Below are 21,556 nucleotides of genomic sequence, written 5' to 3'. Positions count from 1 at the left end.
CAAATGTGATCAGTTCTTTTTCTGCAAAACTCTGGAAAGAGAGGCACATCATCTGACTGATAAAGTATGCTCTCATACGTGTAATTTAAAATAAAATTAAGCACTGTAGATAACTAATTTCTACCCTAGGACATAATTTTACATGCTCTCTAGGAGATTAAGAAGAAAAGTCTTGAAACCTCAGATTAAAATGAGATCTAACAATTAGTGATTGAGGCTCAAGAGGTCAAGAAGATGATAGAGGAGGAAAATCAATACAGCCTATAACATCCTCAAATTTCTTTTTTTTTTTCTTAATGACTCTCATTATGCACTGAAAAATTTCTTAAATAGCTTTCCCCATCCCCCCTCAACAGGATTATGAAAGAAGAACAAGCTGATCTTTGAGGTCCCTTCCAATCCAAACCATTCATACGAATTCACAATCCCCAAAGGGTCTGAAAGCCATAAACACCATTAACGAAAGGTACCTATTTGGAAAATTGAAGGCAGCAGAATACCACCTCAGAAAAACATTGCTGCTGGAAAATAAGACCCAGGACACTACCACAACAGAATAATTTCCATAAACTAAACAATAGGACAGAGAAAACATAATTTTCATTAGTTCATAGATACAGAAGATGAATAATCGTGTTATCACATCTTTAATGTTACGAATATAAGTGAGAGAAAACACTAATAAAAAGGCAGTTATTTAAAATAACTTTTTAAACAGTGGATGCCATTAACTGCAGCATTAAACTAACTTAACTGTAATTTACTTACAACTGGTTCACAGGGTGCCTGGAATATTACAATTTTTTACTGCTTAAAGCTCCACGGAAAGCATAATTTCTCAGATACCACTATAAAATGACTATAAAATAGGTGATTCTCCATACTTCATCATTGGTAAATGCTATCAAAGCAGATCCACGCATTCACAATGCAAACGCATTTTGCAATTTTAAATTCAACACAGGTATAGATTATTTCTGAAATCAGTTATTTAGATTCAGTGAAAAAAGTATGCATAGCAATACCTCAAATAATAAATAATGAAATGCCTACACTTCTTAAATCCAGTGTCCAGTTTTGCTTCCCCCATTCAAGACACTGAAATCATAAAATCATAGAATGGTTTGGGTTGGAAGGGACCATAAAAGCCATCCAGTTCCAACTCCCTGCCATGGGCAGGGACACGTCCTACCAGACAGGTTGCTCAAAGATCCATCCAGCCTGGCCTTGAATACCTCCAGGGATGGGGCGTCCATGACTTCTTGGGGCAACCTGTGCCAGTGCCTCACCACCCTCACAGTCAAAAATTTGTTCCTAGTATCTTACCTACATCTCCCCTTTCAGCTTAAAACTGTTACCTTTCATCCTATCCCTGCACTCCCTGAGAAAGAGTCCCTCCCCAGCTTTCCTACAGACCCCTTTCAGTATTGGAAGGCTGCTATAATATTTCCCTGGAGCCTTCTCTACTCTAGGCTGAACAACCCCAACTCTCTCACCCTGTCCTCAGATGGGAGGTGTTCCAGCCCTCTGATCATCTTTATGGCCTCCTTTTGTTCTAAAAGATTCATGTCCTTCCTGTGCTGAGGACTCCAGAACTGAGTATGGTATATATGGGATAAAACTCCCTGTGGGATTACCAAGATGATTAGAGAGCATGGAGAGAATATGGGTTTTTTGTCTTGAGAAGATAAGGAAGGCTAATGAGAAATTTCATTGCTGGCTATAACAGCGGGAGGGTGTAGAGAATATGGAATCAGGTTTTTCTTGGAGGAATACAGTAATACAAAGAGGGTCAGAGAAGACAAGTTGCTGGACAGGGTGCTTTAACAGACCTGAAGATGTTCCTTCTAACCTAAATTATTCTATAATCAACGCAACCTTGCTGTCTACACATTACTCCACGGGAAGACGTGGCAGTGCCAGTGGCATTCAGTGCAGTATTCAGGCTGCTCCATAGGTAGATTCAAACATAATGTTAACAACCAAGTTGCACAAACCAATTCAGAAAATATGCTTTACCTTGCCAAAAGAAAAAAAGAAATTAAAAAAATAGTTAGATTTTAACTGATACCTAAAATCTTGCCCCCACAGCTCACAAAGGACCTAGTTCAGCTTAATTTCTGCTGACAAACAGACTCAGAGTCAAAGTCTCTGCCAAAGATGGCAGAAAAGCTTAAAATAGTTGGTACGATCTCATCATTCCTAAAATAGACAAATACTACGGAATTTTATGTCATCGATCTTTGTCTCCTGATTATGTATCAGGCAATTATATAAAATTGCTCATTATAGTGCAAATACAAACTGAACACTGTAGCAAACTCATCGCCTTGGAGATGAAAAGCAACCAAACTATGAAGTAATAAAATATCAGACGGTAAAGAGAGAATAGTTTTACGTAAGAGTTTGCCTATTTTCTAGAGCAAGTCTTTAGAAGTCATTGAAAGCAAAGCAGGTGGAACAAGGTTGCCAATATACCCTCCATTCTTAGCTCAAAGTCAAACCTGCTAAAAGATCACAGTGTAAGATACAGAATTTAAAATTCATTGAGAAGAACTACACAGATAAATGGAAGTGCAGACTGCCAAAGCTTCATCTTGGAGAATCTATCTACTTAACCAAAACTCAAAACGTTTTGATGAAATCTCACTGTGGTTACAACCCTGCTCCTCCATAGGGGTTAGATTGTTAAAAGCATTTATTGACCCAGGCTTCATCTCCAACAGCCAAATCTTTGTTATTAATAATACACATATCAGCCAGGACTGAAATAATTGACTTCCAGTTTCCAGTGCAACTGTTCACATTTGGCAGTTCAAGACATTTTCATTTGCAAGAACAAATGAGTTTTAACAGCAGCCTCAGAGCCAATGAACATATAACAACCAGATGCTGTTTAAAAAAAAATAAAAAACCAAAACCTAATTTTTCACAGTGGACACCTTTATTTCACGTTTCTTTAGCAATAGATTGCACATGATATAAACTGCTTCATATCAAAAACCTGAATGACAGTCAAATGAACCATTTATTTCCCCAAGGAAAACCTTGGTCTTTTATGTTATCTCAATCGTCTAATGTGTAGCTGGGTACATACAATTATAACACAGCACATTATCTAAAATCTACTGCTTAAAACACAGTACATTTAAAAAAATGGCTTCTATCATATTTAAGCTACTCATGTTTTTTTCCCTCTGTGATGCAGCATTTCACATCTTGCCTCCTTCTAAAAGATTTATTTTCGATAATACATTTCTCCGTTCCTCTGCAAATAAATACAGGTGGAAGTCTGCACACAATCATAAACAAATTAGTGACTGTTCATAAATAAAAATTATACTAATGAAAAACAAATTTAAATGATTAATCATCACAGTTTACTTACAGTAGTAGCCTTAGTAATATTTTAAGCTCCCTGTTTGATTATTATTGACATACTTTATTATTAAAACTAATTACATGCAGCTACTGAAGTTCTTAAATGATAGATACTTTCACAAACAATTGTGGATGCTAAGAAGCTGCATGGAAATCTAAAGCTCCATCCAACTGAAGTATTTCTAAGGAAATCTTTACTAATCTACAAAATTCCTACAAAATGCAATACTCTTACAACTGAAGATTCATAATTGCGATCAAGATGAAGTCATCAAAAGCTGAAGAGACAAACATAAAAGCAGATTTCAATAACAGTTATCAGTGGTTTGCCGTCAAGCCCACACAGCTTATCAAATGAGTCTCAATGATGACTCAAGGTTCTATCCAATACATAATTTCAAAATTCTGATTGGGTACTTAGATGATGAAATACGAAAACATTCATAGAATTCACATATTTAGAAAAAATGTCCCTGTTCACAAACCTAATAAACTAGTGGAACTTATGAAGATCACTTAGACAAAATTCAATTAATAGAATTTTCCAAGTGTCACCCTGGAAAAAATAAACAAATCTATAAATGGAAATTAGGAATAATTCTTCAGTCAGTTATGCTGGACCACAAACAAAAAAAACCCCCAATCAGTCATAGGACACCTGCAAAAGAAGCCAAGAATAGTTCTCATAGCAAGCATAATATGCAAAACTTGGAAGGTACAGCTTTTATTTTATGAGAAACCTCACCTCAAGTATTGCTTCCAGCTTCGGATCCCACATATGGAGAAAAACATAGCTATACTGCAGAATATCAGCAATATGACTGGAAGAAAATGGGCTTTGGAAAAAAGCTGCAATTAGGCTTAGATATGGAAAAGGGAAAACAGAGGAAGAGACAGCATACAAATTTAAAAATGCAAGAAAATGCAAATAGCACATTCTCCATATAAATCACACAAATTAATGCTTTAGTAAGAAAAAGTGTGTAACTATTAGAAAAGTTAAAAATGGGACATGATATTTAAGGTGTCGCTTGAAGTCTCATTTTTTTAAAGACTGTTAGGGCCAGGTTCAGAATATTTTCAAGAAAATTACTCCAAAAATGTTATAGCCTCATTTCTCTGAAACAGCAATTCTTTCACAGTACATTAGAAAATTTCTCTGGCTGCAATCAAACCTGGGGAGAGCAGGAGACAGGGGGAGGAAAAGGAGTTTGCTTTTCAAAAGTCAGTTTCTGACCCAGCCCACTGCGTGGCTACAGAAAACACAGAATATTGAAAGGCAATTCAAGAGTCACTGTCCCACCTTGTGCTCAAAACATGGAAAATAATGGAAATTGTACTGGGCTGTTCGTAAGCATTGACCAGAATTTTTCAGTATCTTCAAAGCCATCAAAGCGATTTTACAGCACTTGTGGATAACCTATTGTATAGTTTGAGCAGCTTCCTTGAGAAAAGGATTTTTCCTAGTACCTAACCAGAATTTAACAGGCTACAACTTGCCATAGTCACCTCCTGATATGCCTTGGTTGAAGAGTCAGAGGTACCTTACTGACTGCTGCAACTCTTGGGTTTTGAGAAGGTTGCCCCTGGAGGTCCATCATTTCTCCTGGACTCCTCTGCTTCCAAACACAGACTCCTGTGCAATCCTGCCTAACTGTTGTCCAAAGTTTCCTCTTCAGAAGTCCAAAGTGATTACCCTGCTACTTGCCTTCCTCAGAATATTTAATTCCACCATCTCAGGCCAACTGTAGTCAAGGCTGCCAAACTGCACTCCTCTAACTGGATCTTCATCATTTTCATGTAGCACATCCTGCATAGCACACGCCAAATCAAACCATCCAGCACCTGCACACAAAAAGTGGCCTTAAAATACTCCAGAAATCTCATAACCAGCAGTTAGAAGTTGAAGGAAGAACCCACACAGCTTCACTTCTAGATTAGGTGGTTTGTAACACATGCATCACCCTTTGGGACTCCTCTTTTCTTGACCCAAAAGCTTTCAAGTAGCCCATTGCTAAACTCTAAACAATTCCCTGTGCGCTTCATCATCTCTGCCCAGCCTTCCTAAATAACCTATATCTCTCAGCGCACCCTGATCACGCAAGGTACCAACTATGTCTCTGAAATCCTGATGACATCAAGAGGTCTGCAACTGCACACTGATCTCTTGTTCCTCCTTCACTGCTTTTGCAAGTTCAGGTGTAAACATCTGACATGGGCTCTCAATCACACCTTAGGGTTGATTTGGTGATCCTAATCCATCACTTTCTCCATTCATGCTTCCCCCTTCTGCACTGCTCTGCAGGTTTTGGTTCCTTGCAGGATGGACCTCAAGTTCAAAGATTGACTCACCAGATTAGCAAGTCTGTTGGCAAATATCTGTTTACTTCACTTCCTTAGGAGGGTAACAAGAGGTACCCAGAGCTAAAGGACAGGGAAAGGCTGTTCACTAAGCAGCAGCAAGAGTTATCACAAACCAAAACAGATATAAAAGTGAAGCATAAATAACTTCTCGATGCTATCCCCAGCCAAACCTTGCTGAGCTTCCTATGAAAAAAAAACCACTGGCCACCTGAACATCGATACAGCTTTTTTTATTATTCTAAAAGTGAAGATCACCTGCATGTGAGCAAATTATCTGAAATAATTCTGAACATATTTCAGTTACTGAAGTCAAAATGTTGATGGTACAGATCAATGGAAAATTTTGAAGAGAAATAATCTATGGTGGGTCTAACAGGGAGCATGTAAAGACCACTTGCCTTTCATCTTCCACATGGGAAACATGACACTTCTTAACTCAAGATTTTGAAAAAGTCAAGTACAAAGACAGAAATCTTGGAGCACTCAGCAACAGAGACAGCACTCCAGAAATGTTAAAGGATGCTTAGCACACGTCTTGATCCACGAGTCAGAGTGCATAGAAGGTCCTTCAAGAAAATACAAATTTAGCTTTAAAATATTTAGAAAACATGAAGAGTAAGAGAATTGGAAAATTTTGGCCACTTTAATTCTACATGCGCTCTGTCTGTTCAAATCCTGTGTTAAAACAAACCCCATTTGTTAAGCTGATACCAGATGCCATCTACCAGATGCTAAAAGAAAAAAGACAGCATGTTCTTAATTTAAATTATCTCAATACACCTATAATCCCAAAGATACGCTAAATAACATTACTCCAGAATTTTTCTTAATTGAAATGGCACAGCAGCAAGCTTTCTTATAAGAAAGTCTATTTTCCTAATGATTTTCATTCTATCAAAAATGGACAAATGTTGAATTGAATAATACACTGTGTTGTCTTTACCTCCTGCCTTTAACCCTTCAAAAGTACATGAAAATCAATCAAGTTTTACAATACTTTCACAGGCAAAGCATTGAAAAATCACATCACTTGAAACTCTGAATATTTCCATGGATAAAGGCACGGAAAATAGACTTTCTATCCCGGAACATATTTCTGGTACTCCTCAAGACATACAGATACAGCCTGAAACCCTCCTCCTCTGTGAACTATTTTTGGGCCTCACGGGAGTTCCATAAAACTCACTTTTCACTGTAGTCAATGTAGACAATTTGAAGCTTTTATTTATGCGATGGTTTCATATGTTGTCAACCAATACGAAAGAATCTAAGGAATTGCACGCTAAGTAATACAGCCCTTCCCTTGTAAATAATAGATTACTTATAACAAGATTGTCTGAACTGTGCTCTCCAAAATATACATTCCTCTTCTCATGCATATAGTGAGCAGAGAAAGATTAGTTCAAAATAGTTCAAAGCTGGTCGACACCACAGAGATCACTTGGTTTTACTATTCAGAAGACTTTATGAAAATGCCTTCTTTAGTAGGAAACACAAATAGCTATATCCCTTTGTACTTTGGCAAACACTCTCTCTCTCTTGGCTGCATTTAGGCTGGCTTCTGAAGGAAAGCAAAGCTTACGCCATTAAGCTATCCATCCATTTCTCCATGTCTCCATCCATCAGAATGTCTGAAATAAACTCTGCTGGCCAGTGTCAAATTACTCCAAAGGGGGGACATATGTCTCAGAAACGAACTTGCCCAAACCTAGCAGAAGTGAAAGGAGAATTTCTTTTTGACCCTCTGACATCTAAATGTTGCTGCAAGAAATAAAAGGGTGAGAAAAACTGACATGGGACATGAAATCTGGAAAACAATGTACATATTTCTTCAATAATTTTTACACATGCACACAATTAATTGCCTTTCATTAGAAAGGTTTTAGCTCTAGGAACAGAGACAAAAATGTAGAATAAATCTTAAAAAAACAGATACTATTCAAAAAAGGTGTGACCAGCAGGCTGAGGGAGGTGATTCTGCCCCTCTATTCTGCTCTCATGGGACCTCACCTGCAGTCCCTGCATTCAGATCTGGAGTTCTCAGCATCAGAAGGACATGGATATGTTAGAGTGAGTCTAGAGGAGGTCACAAAGATGATCAGAGGGCTGAAGCACCTCCCCTATGAGGACAGGCTGCAAGATTTGGGATTGGTCAGCCTAGACAAGCCTCCAGGGAGACCTTAGAGCAGCCCTTCTGCACTTGAAGGAGACCTACAGGAAAGCTGGGGAGGGGCACTTACTCAGGGAGTGCAGGTATAGGACAAGAGGGAATAGTTCTAAGCTGAAAGAGGGGATGAGATATTAGGCAGAAACTCTTTACTCTGAGGTTGATGAGGCACTGGAACAGGCTGTCCAGAGAAGCTGTGGATGACCCATCCCTGGAGGTGTTCAAGGCCAGGTTGGATGAGGCTTTGAGAAACCTGATCGAGTAGAAGGTGTCCCTGCCCATGGCAGGGCAGTTGAAACTCGATAGGTTTTATGGCCTCTTCCAACCCAAACAATTCTATGATTCTACAATGTTTGCATTGAATTTAACACACAGAAATCATGCTTTACTCTCTTGGTTTTCTAGGGTACTGACTTACATGCAGCCATGACAGTTTTGGCATTAAAACTGGGTATAAATACAGAACACAGGATGGATGTAAACAGTGTTGCTCAGCAACAGAAATGAATGAGGATTTTACACCCTGACAAAATTATTAACAACTGTGCATTCAATTCCAGCAAAAGAATTCAACTCTGCTATCACAGAATATTTATAACTTACCACAACACAGAAATTTTCTAAGTGAGTTTTGGTTAAATATTGACGCTTTTGCATTAACAGAACTCTTTCTGAGATGTTACTTAGGGAAACTGGATGGAGCCAGGCACTAGGAATCTTATTTATGTCTCGAGTCTTGCCTTTGACTAATCCCATACAGCTAACTGAATAATTAGCAATGAAAAACCATCTCAGATAAAAGTACGATTAAAATACAAAAAGATATCTCTAAAGATAAATCATGATTTGATTGCCACTCTCCTCTCGCTTCCTGCCACCCACTATCGCATGAATTTGAGGATGATCTGAGTGCAAAATATAAATCTCCTGGAGATGCTGAGTGGCTTGGGGGACTTTTGGCTTCACAAAACATTTCTCTGATTAAAACAATGAAAAAGTCTACTTTTGACAAGTGAAGCACAAGATTTTTAATGGAAATTACGAAATCTACAGCAACACCAGCAATTCAACTCTAATCAGAATGTAATTTCTTATTAATAATCATAAGGCAATATTTTAAAAATTATTATGAGGATTTCATATTTACGATGACTAAGTCACCACAGAAGTCCTTTCTAACCCTTAAAAAGGCTACCCAAGATTAGATATATTACTAAATCTGTCAAAAGGACTTGGAAATAAATTATTCTAATATCTTCTGATTTTCTCAAACTTAATTAAATATATAAAAACCCTCTAAACCCAGCTTCATGTATTTCTTTATGATTCAGTTACTTGGCGTGGGGGAGAACAGAAAAAAAACTGACCCTATAAAACTGCTATTCATCAATCCTTACTAGACTTCCTCAGTTCCCTGAAAGCTGTGAAAAACACACAGGGTTTGTGGCAGGCTCAGTGACTCAGAAAAAGCCCCTATAGCAAGATCCAAGCACCATATAAATAATATACAGCACGAATAACCTTAAACAATCTATAATTATGATAAGCTTCATAGTTCTAATTACTTTTCAGTAACATTGCTATAAAGTGACTTGAATTATAAAATAAATTGTGTCACAGGGCATCTATTTATATATTTTTAAAGCAAGTATTTGTGAAAGGATATAATTTTCCAGCAAATATCCAGCTTGCTGTTAATCTCCAGACCTTTTGCTTGTTGCCTTTCTTCTTCCAGCTGCTTTGTATTCGCAAACTGTGTCCCATCAGCAGGGGATTCTGGGAAGCTCTCAAAATTGAACTTGTCAACTTGGATAGCCATACTGTAGCAAAAGAAAAAGAAAGAGAAAAAAATCCAAGGTTTTTACTTTAACAATCTTACAGATATTACTTCTGCAGAAAATGCAGACCACTGTGAAACCAAGCGCTACAATATCAGCCTATTTGCCTCAGTGGCATCAAGTCAGTACAGTAACGGTACATAAGCCATAAGATTTATGCTACTGAAAACAGAAGTCTAAGCCTATTAAAGATGGTAAGATTTTTTAAAAAGCTATCAGCCAACATCTTAATGCCTTGGTGAGTGGTACACAAGACATGTTTTGCAGTTTCAACCAGCTGACCTTATTATGGTTCTGTAGAGGATCATCTCTTGGTACATAAATGCTCCTGCTGTGCTTAAGACTTGCTGGAAAAAATAACAAGACTGAGCTAAATGCTTATGAACACACTATTAAAGTGGTTTGTTAATCTCAACCTATACAAGTGAAGTAAACTATCAAACGCAAAAGCACCTCCTGTAGCAAACAGTAACACACTTAGAAAGCTACCTACATTTCATTGGTTTTCAAGCCAATTTCCTGTATTTTCCTTCAAAAATTTCCTTGCAAGACTCAGGAAGGAAAGACAAAATAACTACATTACAAAGGTCGAAATGTGGCCCTTCCCCCTTTTTTAAGAAGATACTCCCACTGTGCTTCATGAATTACAGGCAATATTAATTCCAATATCACAGTATAATTCATTGGTAGCAAATGGTTAAATAATTGCTTTATTAAATGTACAGTACGGCATAAAAGCAAATTAAATTACTTATATTACACTATAATGCATACTAAATACTTATATGTTAAACTAGACACACTAATCTAATATAAAAGGGAATTTAGACCAGCTCATATCACATGAAATGTGGTTATAGCAGATCTAATATACTGTGCTGCCAAACCAGCTTTAATTTCCTGAATTGTCTGAAATAGAAAAATAATTAGGGAAGAATTAAAATATATTGCTCTTGAGATGACTTTGTGCTTAAGGAAAACAGAAGACCAAGCAACAGATTTGAAAACCATTCACAATGCAACTAAAATCTAAGAAAAGCTATGGGAAGGGCATTTCACAAAACCACAGTATTACTATTATTCCTTTATCTGTTTCTCCATATAAAAAGAGGGAAGCATATTCTAAAAACGTTGCGAACAGGAAAACAAGAGTAATAGGAGTCAACAAGAAAGGGCTCTGAAATCCCCCCAGACCAGAAGAGAGACTCTATAATTAGCATTAATTTAAGAGAATCTTAACCCTAAAAGACACTGGGAGAAAATACAGAGCAATTGTAAGAACAAAAGATTAATCTAAAGCTTATGAAGTTTACTGTGGAAAGATGAATTCAAACAGGCCCATTACACTTCATCCAGAGCAAAAACTGACAGGAGAAGCTGTTAATGTTCCAAAACTACTTGCATCACTAAAAAGAACAAATATAGCACTGAGACAAAGGTGGCACAATTACCGTTCCTGTAAGCTACTTCTGCAGACTGCAGCTTTGCTGGTCTTCATATTTAAAAATCAAAAAGGCAGAGAAATTAATCTATTGTTCTCTAAGGGGTGTTTTTGTTTGGGCTATTATTTTCTACAGCAAGCAATCACTAAGAATTCTTCACTTGCTCACAAAGACCATCAAGTGCTGGGCATATAAAAAAGCCAACATGAGCTACAAAAGTGTGGCACAGTAACTGGAGGAAACAAGCAAAAACAAAGAATGCAATGAAAAATATCAAGATACAACATGTAGAGTGGATTTTAAAAAAATAAAATAAAAGGCCTGAAATTATGACAAGCAACATCAATTCTTACTAGCATTGAAGGAGGACTGGATTCCGCAAATGCTGGTTGAGTTTCCTGGATTTTGTCTGGGCAATGATTACGGAAGACAGAGACACAACTGGAACATTATGAAAACATTTTTGGTTGGAACTAGATGATCTTTAAAGGTCCCTTCCAATCCAAACCATTGTATGACTCTACAATTACTTCATCACTCTCTGGCACGTGAGCAGATGCAAACCCAGTACTTGATTTCTATTATATATACACAGTGCTGCTTAAATTCTCACATAAATACTCACAGTTAGTTACCTATAGCCATATTTTCACAACAAATTATCTTAGTATCTGAACAGTCAAATACGTTTAGAATTCTTCTCCCAGCAGACCTGGAAAACAGCTCTCGCATAATTACTGTGCCACAATTTTCTAAGAGAATGATATATACAAAAACATTCCTGCCTGACATAATTTCATATTTAATTGAGGGCATTCAGATTGCATTCTTCTGTTAATGGATCATTACTGGCAATATGATAATTTTTTTCTGGAAATTAAATATGCATGTAAACACTGTGTTCCTGAACAGTCTACAGTTAATCCACATCAGCTTCAGGAATACAGCAAAATTCCTCTTAATCATAGAATCCTAGAATGGTTTGGGTTGGAAAGGATCTAAAAGCTGATCCAGTTCCAACCCCCCTGACACGGATAAGGACATCTTCCACTTGATTTGATTGTTCGAAGGCACTGAACATCTCCAGGGATGAGGCATCCACACTTTCTGTGTGTTGGTGCCTCACCACAATCACAGTAAAAAAAATTATTCCTAATACCTAATCTAAATCTCCTCTCTTTCAGCTTAAAACTGTTCCCCCTCATAATATAACTGCACTCTCTGACAGTTCATTGTACAGCTCTGTTGGAAATAACTTTTACTGAGCTCTAAGGTATGGAAAACTTTAGCAAATAGGGCTCCTAGTACTAAGAACTTCTACTAATTTTTCAAATTCTTAACCCTGTCTTTATTTATAGTCTATATACTGCATTTAGCACACTGACACCTCATGTCGCATGCAAAGATACAAAAACACACCCAACAAGGTACTTGCCAGCTGGAGAGTGAAGAGGTCTGAGTAAAAGAGAACTATGGAGAGTAAAAAAAATCACACAAAACAATGATGAACACAGCTGTAGGCAGACTATGAAAGCAACAAACAGATAAATATTTTCAAGACTATAGTTACACTCAAAGTAAAGCATGACAATACTAAACCCCAGCTCTTTTTCTTAAACATCTATGCTTTTGATCACCAGTATTTGGCTTCTTCTTCTGCTAAAAATATTCATATTGGGTTTTTTCGCTGCATTTTTATCAATAATGTTCTTCAGTATTTATTTCTCAGGCTATGGAATGTTTAGTAAATTTGAAGGCTTTACACAAGAAATCAAAACAAGAAATAAATACTGTAACCTAAATCAGTCACTCATCCTTAAAAAGTTACCCCTACACGAATAAAGCTTCTTCGCCTTACTTTTCATACACTGATTTCTCTCCTCTCAGAAGATGTGTTTCAACAGTAAGGTATTAATGAACAGATGAACAACTCCTGAAGTCACATGACCAAAGGAGTAAATGATGATTTTAATCTAATGTCCAGTTTATCCAAGGAAAAATCCTACAGTTAGTTTACAACCTAGGTTTCTTGTCAAGAGTTCTTTGCACCCTTTTCTCCCAAAATTTGCCCTTGGTTGTTGTGATATACAAGAACCTATAGAATCTCCGTAGAAAGAAGTAAAAGAACACAATTTGGATTGAAAGAGGAATTCAGTGTATTACAAATGGCTAGAATAACGATGGCTCATTGTGCAAAGGTAACTGTATACACAGTACTTTGCCCTTCACAATAATTACATATCATGGAAAACATAAAACATCTTAAAACACAGCTATTTAAACACATACTTGCTCCTGGAAAAGGGACTAGAATTTCATTTTAACCTTCTTTGCCTCATGGGTTACTATCCAAATTTCCTACAAGAAAAGTTTTCAATAAATCATGAGATATTTGTTTAAAAACACAACATTAGGTAAAAATATTTAATAGTCAATCCTGCTAATGCAAAAGAGGGTTTTCTTTCTTGCTAAACTTGCTTGTGCAGGAGGAAGGATAAAGTAACCACAGATTTCATGAATAATGAAACAATCGTGTTTTGAAACTACTGGGTTTTGTCACAAAACGAGCCCAAGCCATTGTGACAGCTACTCAGACAACCAAGCATCGTTACAGGGATGCAAATTATTCAAATACAAATGAAGTGAATGAAGACGAAAAGGTCAGCTCATTGGCAATGCTGATGATATGTCTGCACAGTATCATCTCACGTCAACCTGTCAGGATGACTTACAGGGGAAAAAAATGACAAACCTTCTAATGGTGCAGCAGACAGTTCAATGACAGTTAACTAAAAACCTATTAAAGTCACAGTACAGAATTATGAAAGACACCAGACGGTTCACTTCGCCATTTCTCATAAAATAAGTTTCAACTTTACTGGAAATACGACTCTACACAACAAAACTCACAACAGAAAGGACTTTGTATTAAGAAAAAAACCCATTCATTTGCATGGCATCATGACTATTCCTGACCTGGTGCCTTGCACATCTCTCTTTACTAAAAAAGTGCCAGTTAAAATTAAGCTACTCTGGCAGATTCACAGAAGTGGCAAGTAGCAGATAAAATTAATAGTTGAAAAAATTCAGTAAGGGAGTATTCTCTGTAGTGCTATCAACTCCTGTTCATGGTCCTGGCAGTAGAACAGGCAAGTCCCAGGCATACCCTGGTCCCCCCCGGTGATGCATCTCTGCTCTTTTCATGTCCATGTCTTGCATAAGAGGATGAATCGATAAAGTGAAATTAAATGTGTCACACTCTCCAAATAAAACAGGCTTAAAAGGAGGCATGGTATTAAAAGAAAAGGAACAATCTGGTTAACATAACTAGATTTTATCTTTCATTAAGCAAACAAAATACTGCTGCCTAGGTAGGAAGAATAAAATCCTGAGATAGTTCTTATTCAATTATCCTTAGGAAAAAATGATGTAAGAGGAACTCCAAAGCTCTTCCTTATGGCTAACTACCTCTTTAAATACTATCATCCACAGATGAGTTTATAAGCTGTTTCCATAATGAAGCTGAAAGGAGGCAGTTGGAGATTTGATTCAATATTATGCTTCCTGTTCCATTCTTATATGAAGTAGACAGTAGGGACGCAGAGCCAGACCATGCAAACTACTCATGCAAAATGCTTATGTTTAGGAATAGCCCCTGTAGTCAATGACTTTACATTTGAGGAGGAGCTAAAAGTGAGATTGATAACTTCTGTCCTCACTTTCCCAAAGAACCCAAAATGCATACGGACAAGTATACTTTAAAAAAGAAACCTGATTCTTCATTGTGCAATCTCAGTAATAACATTTTTATAACATCATGTTTCAGGTACAGATAATTTGACTTAAATACAAGTTCTGCAGCTGATATAAAATATGGTAGAATACTGACACCCCAGTATACAATAATTTATAGACAGAGAGGGACCTCAAGAATCAGATTTCTTATGAGACAAATACATATGTACCACTAGATCAAAATGAGACAGTAAAGCAACCCAATTTCACGTATACCTTGTGCTTACTTCTAATTACTTCACTGCTTCACAAGTGCAATCTATATTTCATTGACTAATATAAAAATACTGTACAACTTTAAAAATACATAGCTCAAGTGATGCATAAGTAATGATCTGTCCTCCTGGCCCAAAATTGATTTCATAAAGAAAAAGGATTGCTTTAAGATCTGAACTATGCAGAGCAAAAGATAAAATTTTTCCATTAATCTTGGAAAGGTCAATTAAATTAAAAAATTTGCATTTAGAACTTAATTATTTATTTAAAATAATTGAAGAGGAGATAAAAGTCAAACCATAGTGCTGAAGTCTGTAAAATTCAACAGCTTATGCTTATCTGATCCACAATATTTTAGATGATAAAAAGTTAAACGAGTAAAGAATAGCTCCACTGTATATAATGTAATATTTGAAAATGGAACAGTGTTAAGACATAGTTAGCTACATAAATCTTTGGTTTAAATGAGATCACACAATACACACTGAATCATAGCATCATAGTACAGTAAGGCTTGGAAGGGACCTTGAAGATCATCTAGTTCCAACCCCTCTGCCATGGGCAGGGACATACCACTAAACCAGGCTGCCCAACGCCCCATCCAGCCTGGCCTTGAACACCTCCAGGGATGGGGCATCCACAACCTCCCAGGGCAACCTGTTCCAGTGTATCACCACTCTCATAGTGAAGAAATTATACTTAATGTCCACTATAAATCTGCCCTTCTCCAGTTTATACCTGTTCCCCCGGTCCTGTCCCCACAAGCCCTTATGAATAGCACCTCTCCAGCTCTCCTGTAGGCCCCATCTTCAGGTACTGAAAGATCTTCTCTGAGCCTTCTCTTCTCCTGGCTGAACAAGCCCAACTCTCTCAGCCTGTTCTCGTAGGAAAGGTGCTCCAGCCCTCTGATCATCTTTGTAGCCCTCCTCTGGATCTGTTCCAACACCTCCATATCCTTCTTACATTGAGGATTCCAGAACTGGACAAAACACTCCAGATGGGGTCTCGCTAGAGAGGAATAGAGGGGCAGAATCACTTTCCTTGACCTGCTGGCCACGCTTCTTTTGATGCAGCCCACGATATAGTTGGCCTTCTGGGCTGCGAGCGAACGTTGCCAGCTCATGTCAAGCCTCTCATTGACCAGCACCCCCAAGTCCTTCTCTGCAGGGCTGCTCTCAAGCACGTCATCCCCCATCGTGTACTGAAAACGGGAATTGCCCCAACCCAGGTGCAGGACCTTACACTTGGCCTTGTTGAACCTCATGAGGTTCTCAGAGGCCCACTTCTCCAGTCTGTCCAGGTATCTCTGGATGACATCCTGTCCTTCCGGTGTGGCAACTACACCACTCAGCTTGGTGTCATCTGCAAACTTGCTGAGGGTGCACTCAATCTCGCTGTCAATATCATTGATAAAGATAGTAAACAGCACCGGTCCCAGTACGGACCCCTGAGGGACACCACTTGTCACAGATCTCCATCTGGACTTTGAGCCATTGACCACTACTCTTTGAATACAACCATCCAACCAGTTTCTTATCCACCTTACCATCCACCCATCAAATCCATATCTCTCCAATTTAGAGAGAAGGACGTTGTGGGAGACTGTGTCAAAGGCTTTACACAAGTCTAGATAGATCACATCTGTCGGTTTACCCGTATCCACTGCTGCAGCTACCCCATCACAGAAAGCCACCAAGCTGGTCAGACAGGACCTGCCCCGTGTGAAGTCATGCTGGCTGCCATTAATCACCTCCCTGTCCTCCATGTGCTTTAGCATAGTTTCTAGAAGGATCTGTTCCATGATCTTCCCAGGCACAGAGGTGAGGCTGACAGGTCAGTAGTCCTCAGGGTCATCTTTTCTACCCTTTTTAAAAATGGGCACAATGCTATGTTTTGCAGAATCAAATCCTATAACTCTTCTTCCAGTCACCAGGGACTTCTCCTGACTGCCATGACTTTTCAAACATCATGGAGAGTGGCTTGGCAACCACATCTGCCAATTCCCTCAGGACTCTGGGTTGCATCTCATCAGCTCCCATGGAATTAGATATGTTCAGGTTCTTCAGGTGTTCGCCAACCTAATCCTTCTCTACTGTGGGAGGGGGTCTACCCCCCTGGTCAATATCTTGCCGTCCCATGACCCAGGAGGGGCAATGAGAGCAGTTATCGGTAAAGACTGAGGCAAAAAAGTTGTTGATTACCTCAGCCTCTTCCTCATCTGCTGATACATGATCCCCATTTCCAGTCATTAGTGAGGGATTTTTAATTGCTAAGTCCAAAGCAGAAAACCATAAACTAGAAATGGAGAGGCATAACATGTAGCTTCAACCTGCATCTTTTTTCACTTGCATATTTAAATAGTTTGGACTTCTATGGCAATCACCATGCAGCAAAACTCTTAGCTACTTAAAGAAATAAGAAATTTAACACAATAATAGCAGCAATATCCTAATCTACAAATACACCAATTTTCACGGGGGGTGTAAGAGACTAATAATCAATAGCAATTTACTCCATTAGGAAATCTAGAATAGCCTAAGCATGATAATGTTTAAAGATGGCATTGAATATCCTCCCTTTATTTATTGCAGCTGAACTATGCAGGGATTCTAATCCTGTCATTATCCACAATAATGCCACACCGTACCTCCTACCTTTCTTTTAGTGGAATGTTAATAAGCAGACAAATACATTTCCAAACGTATCTCTTCATGTTCAGTTGCTCATTTGCATAAGTCAATATTGCCCCTACACAGCAGAAAGTTCAAACCAAAACATAGGTAGAGTGAAAACATGGAACTTTGTGCCAGATATAACAAACAAGACCAAAATATTTCATTCTGCAGTCATGCTTAGTCATTATTTCAGTGCTCTAAACATTCTCAGGACAAGATTGACAAGACTGACCACCCCAAAAAAATACGGAGAAAAATACGGAATCAGGCAAGCATCTCTATTCTCTTCAGAGCATCTTTTCCAGGTAGCATCTGGAGTCCTCAGCACAGAAAGGACATGGATCTGTTAAAGCGAGTCCGGAGTAGGACAACCAAGATGATCAGAGGGTTGAAGCACCTCCCATACAAGCACAGGCTGAGAGAGTTGTTCAGCCTGGCAAAGAGAAGGCTGCGGGGAAGACCTTTCAGCAGCCTTCCAGTACCTGAAAAGGCTACAGAAAAGCTGGAGAGGGGCTCTTTTATGAGGGAGTGCATGGATAGGATGAGAGGGAACAGTTTAAAGCTGAAAAAGGGGAGTTTTAAATAAGCCATTAGGAAGAAATTTTTGCCTGTGAGGGTGGTGAGGCACTGGAACAGGTTGCCCAGAGAAGTCATGGATGCCCCATCTCTCACGGTGTCCAAGGCCAGGTTGGCTGAGTCTCTGAACAACCTGATCCAGTGGCAGGTGTTCCTGCCCATGGCAGGAGGTTGGAACTAGATGATCTTTTAGGTCCCTTCCAATCCAAACCATTCCATGGTTCTATGATATGAACTAACGGTGTCTGAGATAAAAAATATCTGTTTTGGTAGACTTCCAGAGCAGCCCTTGTTATGATGGCAAGCACAAAGACCCCAGCTGAGGAACAAATTAAAACAAACCATCCAAATTATGACCTTTCCATTAAAAGTTCACACTGAAGGTATTATTTTAAGAAGGCTACTAAACTTTTTCAAAATTTCCATGATTTTTGCAAGAAAGTGTTCTTAAAATGAGGACTATCCTATCAAGATTAAGGAATTGTGCAATTTTCCATCTAAGTACTTCACTCATGTCTACTTGAAATAATTCTTTAAACATGTCTAGCTTCTAATATATATATTAGATTAATGTTTTCAATGCTTTATAAACTGAGAAGCAATTATTTCAAGTAAAAAAAAAATTAACTTAATATTATTTAGAAGTTTTGGAAGCGTTTTAAAATACCTCAATGTTGAAGGTGGATTTTTTCCCAGCATTTAATTTTAACCTAGACATTTACAAATTTTTTTCTATGGAATAAGAAAAACTTAATCTAAATTCTTCATAGTATTCTTTTATCGATAATAAGAGCTCAGAGGAAGATACCACCTAAACTTCTGCAAGACATTTTTTCCTTTAAAAAACGCAAACTGCAAAGTAAAATTCAAAGGTACCAAAATAGAAAACAATTATTTGAGATCCTTTTATTATAATTACATATATTTTCCACTCATTGACTAGATTTTGCTGACTATTATGAAAACATATGAATGCATATCTGGATCTAAAATCGAATCCCTGTTTAAGAATCAGTCTTATACTCTACCTTTAGCAGGGGAAAAAATCAATATATTTTCTTTTCCAGCTGATGTGAGAGCTGAAATTCACTCGTATGTAAATCATCAATACATTCTTTGTTAAAACCGTTCTGTCCCACCTGGTTCCCAGTTCCTGCAAAGAAGCCCAAACCCCCAAAGAAGTACGTAGAGGGGCACGTGTATAACACGCACACAGGGCATTAGGCCAATCTGACAGTTTTAAATATGTATATATATTTCCCATCTGCAAAGAAGAATTTAACATAGTAAATCGCAGAGCCAAGGTATCCCAAAATGATAGGCTACTACTGCCTGACAAATTGGACCCCAGAACTGTGGAGTACTTCTATAAACTTTCCCATCCACAGCTGAGAAGTCCCCAATGCTTTTGGTGTGCTAATTTGCACTGAGTTATTAAGTTACACAGGTGTAAATGGATTGATAGGGTTAATATTAAAACTGGAAACATATTATTAAAATTGGATTAATCTATTCTATACTAAGCAAACAATATTGTAAACATACTAAGGAAAGATTACACAACATGCTTTGTTCTGAAACTAAGCGTTTTATAAAAAACATTTCCCTTTTTATTGCTTACTGTTCTCAACTTCTCCTGTTCCATACAACTAAAAGAGATGCCATCAAGCAGTAAATCAGGGAACAAAGCTGCAGAGATATTTTACTCCCATTTATTCCCATTGAGCCTCCCTCAGGGATATACAAATTGGAAATTGCTAAATTATCATCTAATAGGCAGAAACAACGTAGGCGAGACCAATTAAGTAAAAAGCAGAAAGTTGTATTACACACGTAATTAAATGAAATTCTTTGACTAGACTACATTAGAATAATTTCCCAAAAAGGACAAAACTTGACTTTAATCAGCACATGACACACTATATGACATGTCACTTAAAATAGCATATTAAGAGTTTTGATATTACTAAAAAGAGCATTTTCTTAATTGTAAATCAAGTTACTTCCAGGTGTTAGGAAATGGGATAAACAGCAGCATTCCTTCCTAAATATACAAGACTCTAATGACACTTAATTGAGTACAAAGTCATAAAAAAGCAGATTTCTTTTTTTTCTTTCATTCCTTTAAATAGGTACTTACACCTATTTTTTCCGTTCAACTTTCTCTTACAGAAATCCATAGACTATCCTACCACGCAGGAAATAACTAAATCAAATCCTCACCTTAATTGCCAACTGTAATGTGAGTGACAATTAGCAAGGGTAATTTTGGCTTGTAATCGCATACATTTTCAGAAAGAATAATGCAGCATGTGGCAGAGGAAACAGTGCAAACAATTCTCATTTCCAAGCCTTCAGGCTCTCCATCTCTAGACAATCTGCCCATTGAGGCAAACTATTGCTTACTGCAGGCACCAGCTCATGAGTGGCCGGAGCCCTGTCCTTGTGCCACTGCACAGGTACTTTGGTCCAGCCCTTGGCAGCTACTTCAGGAGATGGCACACGCTGGGATGAAAACATACTCCAGAACGCAGATGCCAACAACTCTTCAAGGCTACAGAAGCCAGAGGAGGAGCAGAAGCAACACTTATCTCACACCATGGTGCTTTTCTGCACTCTTGCTTTCTGAAAATTGTTTAAACCTGTCAAAAGGAATCTTCACTCCATTTTGAGAACAATACAATGTGATTTAGTTGAACCAAAAATTGTTCATCCAGCCGATAATCAGAACATCGGATACAGGTTAAAAGCCATAAGCACAAATTGCCTTTTGGAACTGAAGTAATTCTGCAAATTTTCACCTTCACAAAGTTGTGACAACCTGTATGCCCTAATACTAAATCAGTATTTTCCTTCCAGAAATTTCCAGTAAATCATTTCTTATCTATTTCTTTTTATGTTATATTTCTTTAGATAATACCATTTCAAAAGCAAATCTGTGACCTTCTGTCTTGAGAAAGTTCCTGTCCTACTGTAATACATTCCCCTAGCAGACTTAGAAACCCTGGATAAAACATTATCACTATTTCATTATTGGAACTATGAGTTTATTCTCTATTTCCTACATGCACACAAACTAAAAAGGAAGAGTCGGAGAGGAAA

General features: G+C 37.8%; 1 protein-coding gene across 3 annotated transcripts in view; it reads right to left on the bottom strand.

Annotated features, from left to right (window-relative positions):
• TRAPPC9 (trafficking protein particle complex subunit 9) overlaps nucleotides 1–21,556 on the bottom strand; it is a 536,040-nt gene that overhangs the window by 271,004 nt on the left and 243,480 nt on the right. For all 3 annotated transcript variants that reach the window (XM_054059308.1, XM_054059310.1, XM_054059309.1), the window contains one exon: nucleotides 9,579–9,732. In XM_054059308.1, the coding sequence (XP_053915283.1) occupies nucleotides 9,579–9,732 (154 nt within the window). The remainder of the gene's footprint in view (nucleotides 1–9,578; nucleotides 9,733–21,556) is intronic.

This window comes from Cuculus canorus, chromosome 2 (assembly GCF_017976375.1).
Source record: "Cuculus canorus isolate bCucCan1 chromosome 2, bCucCan1.pri, whole genome shotgun sequence".
Lineage (NCBI taxonomy): Eukaryota > Metazoa > Chordata > Aves > Cuculiformes > Cuculidae > Cuculus > Cuculus canorus.
This window is presented reverse-complemented; position numbering and strand designations above follow the sequence as displayed.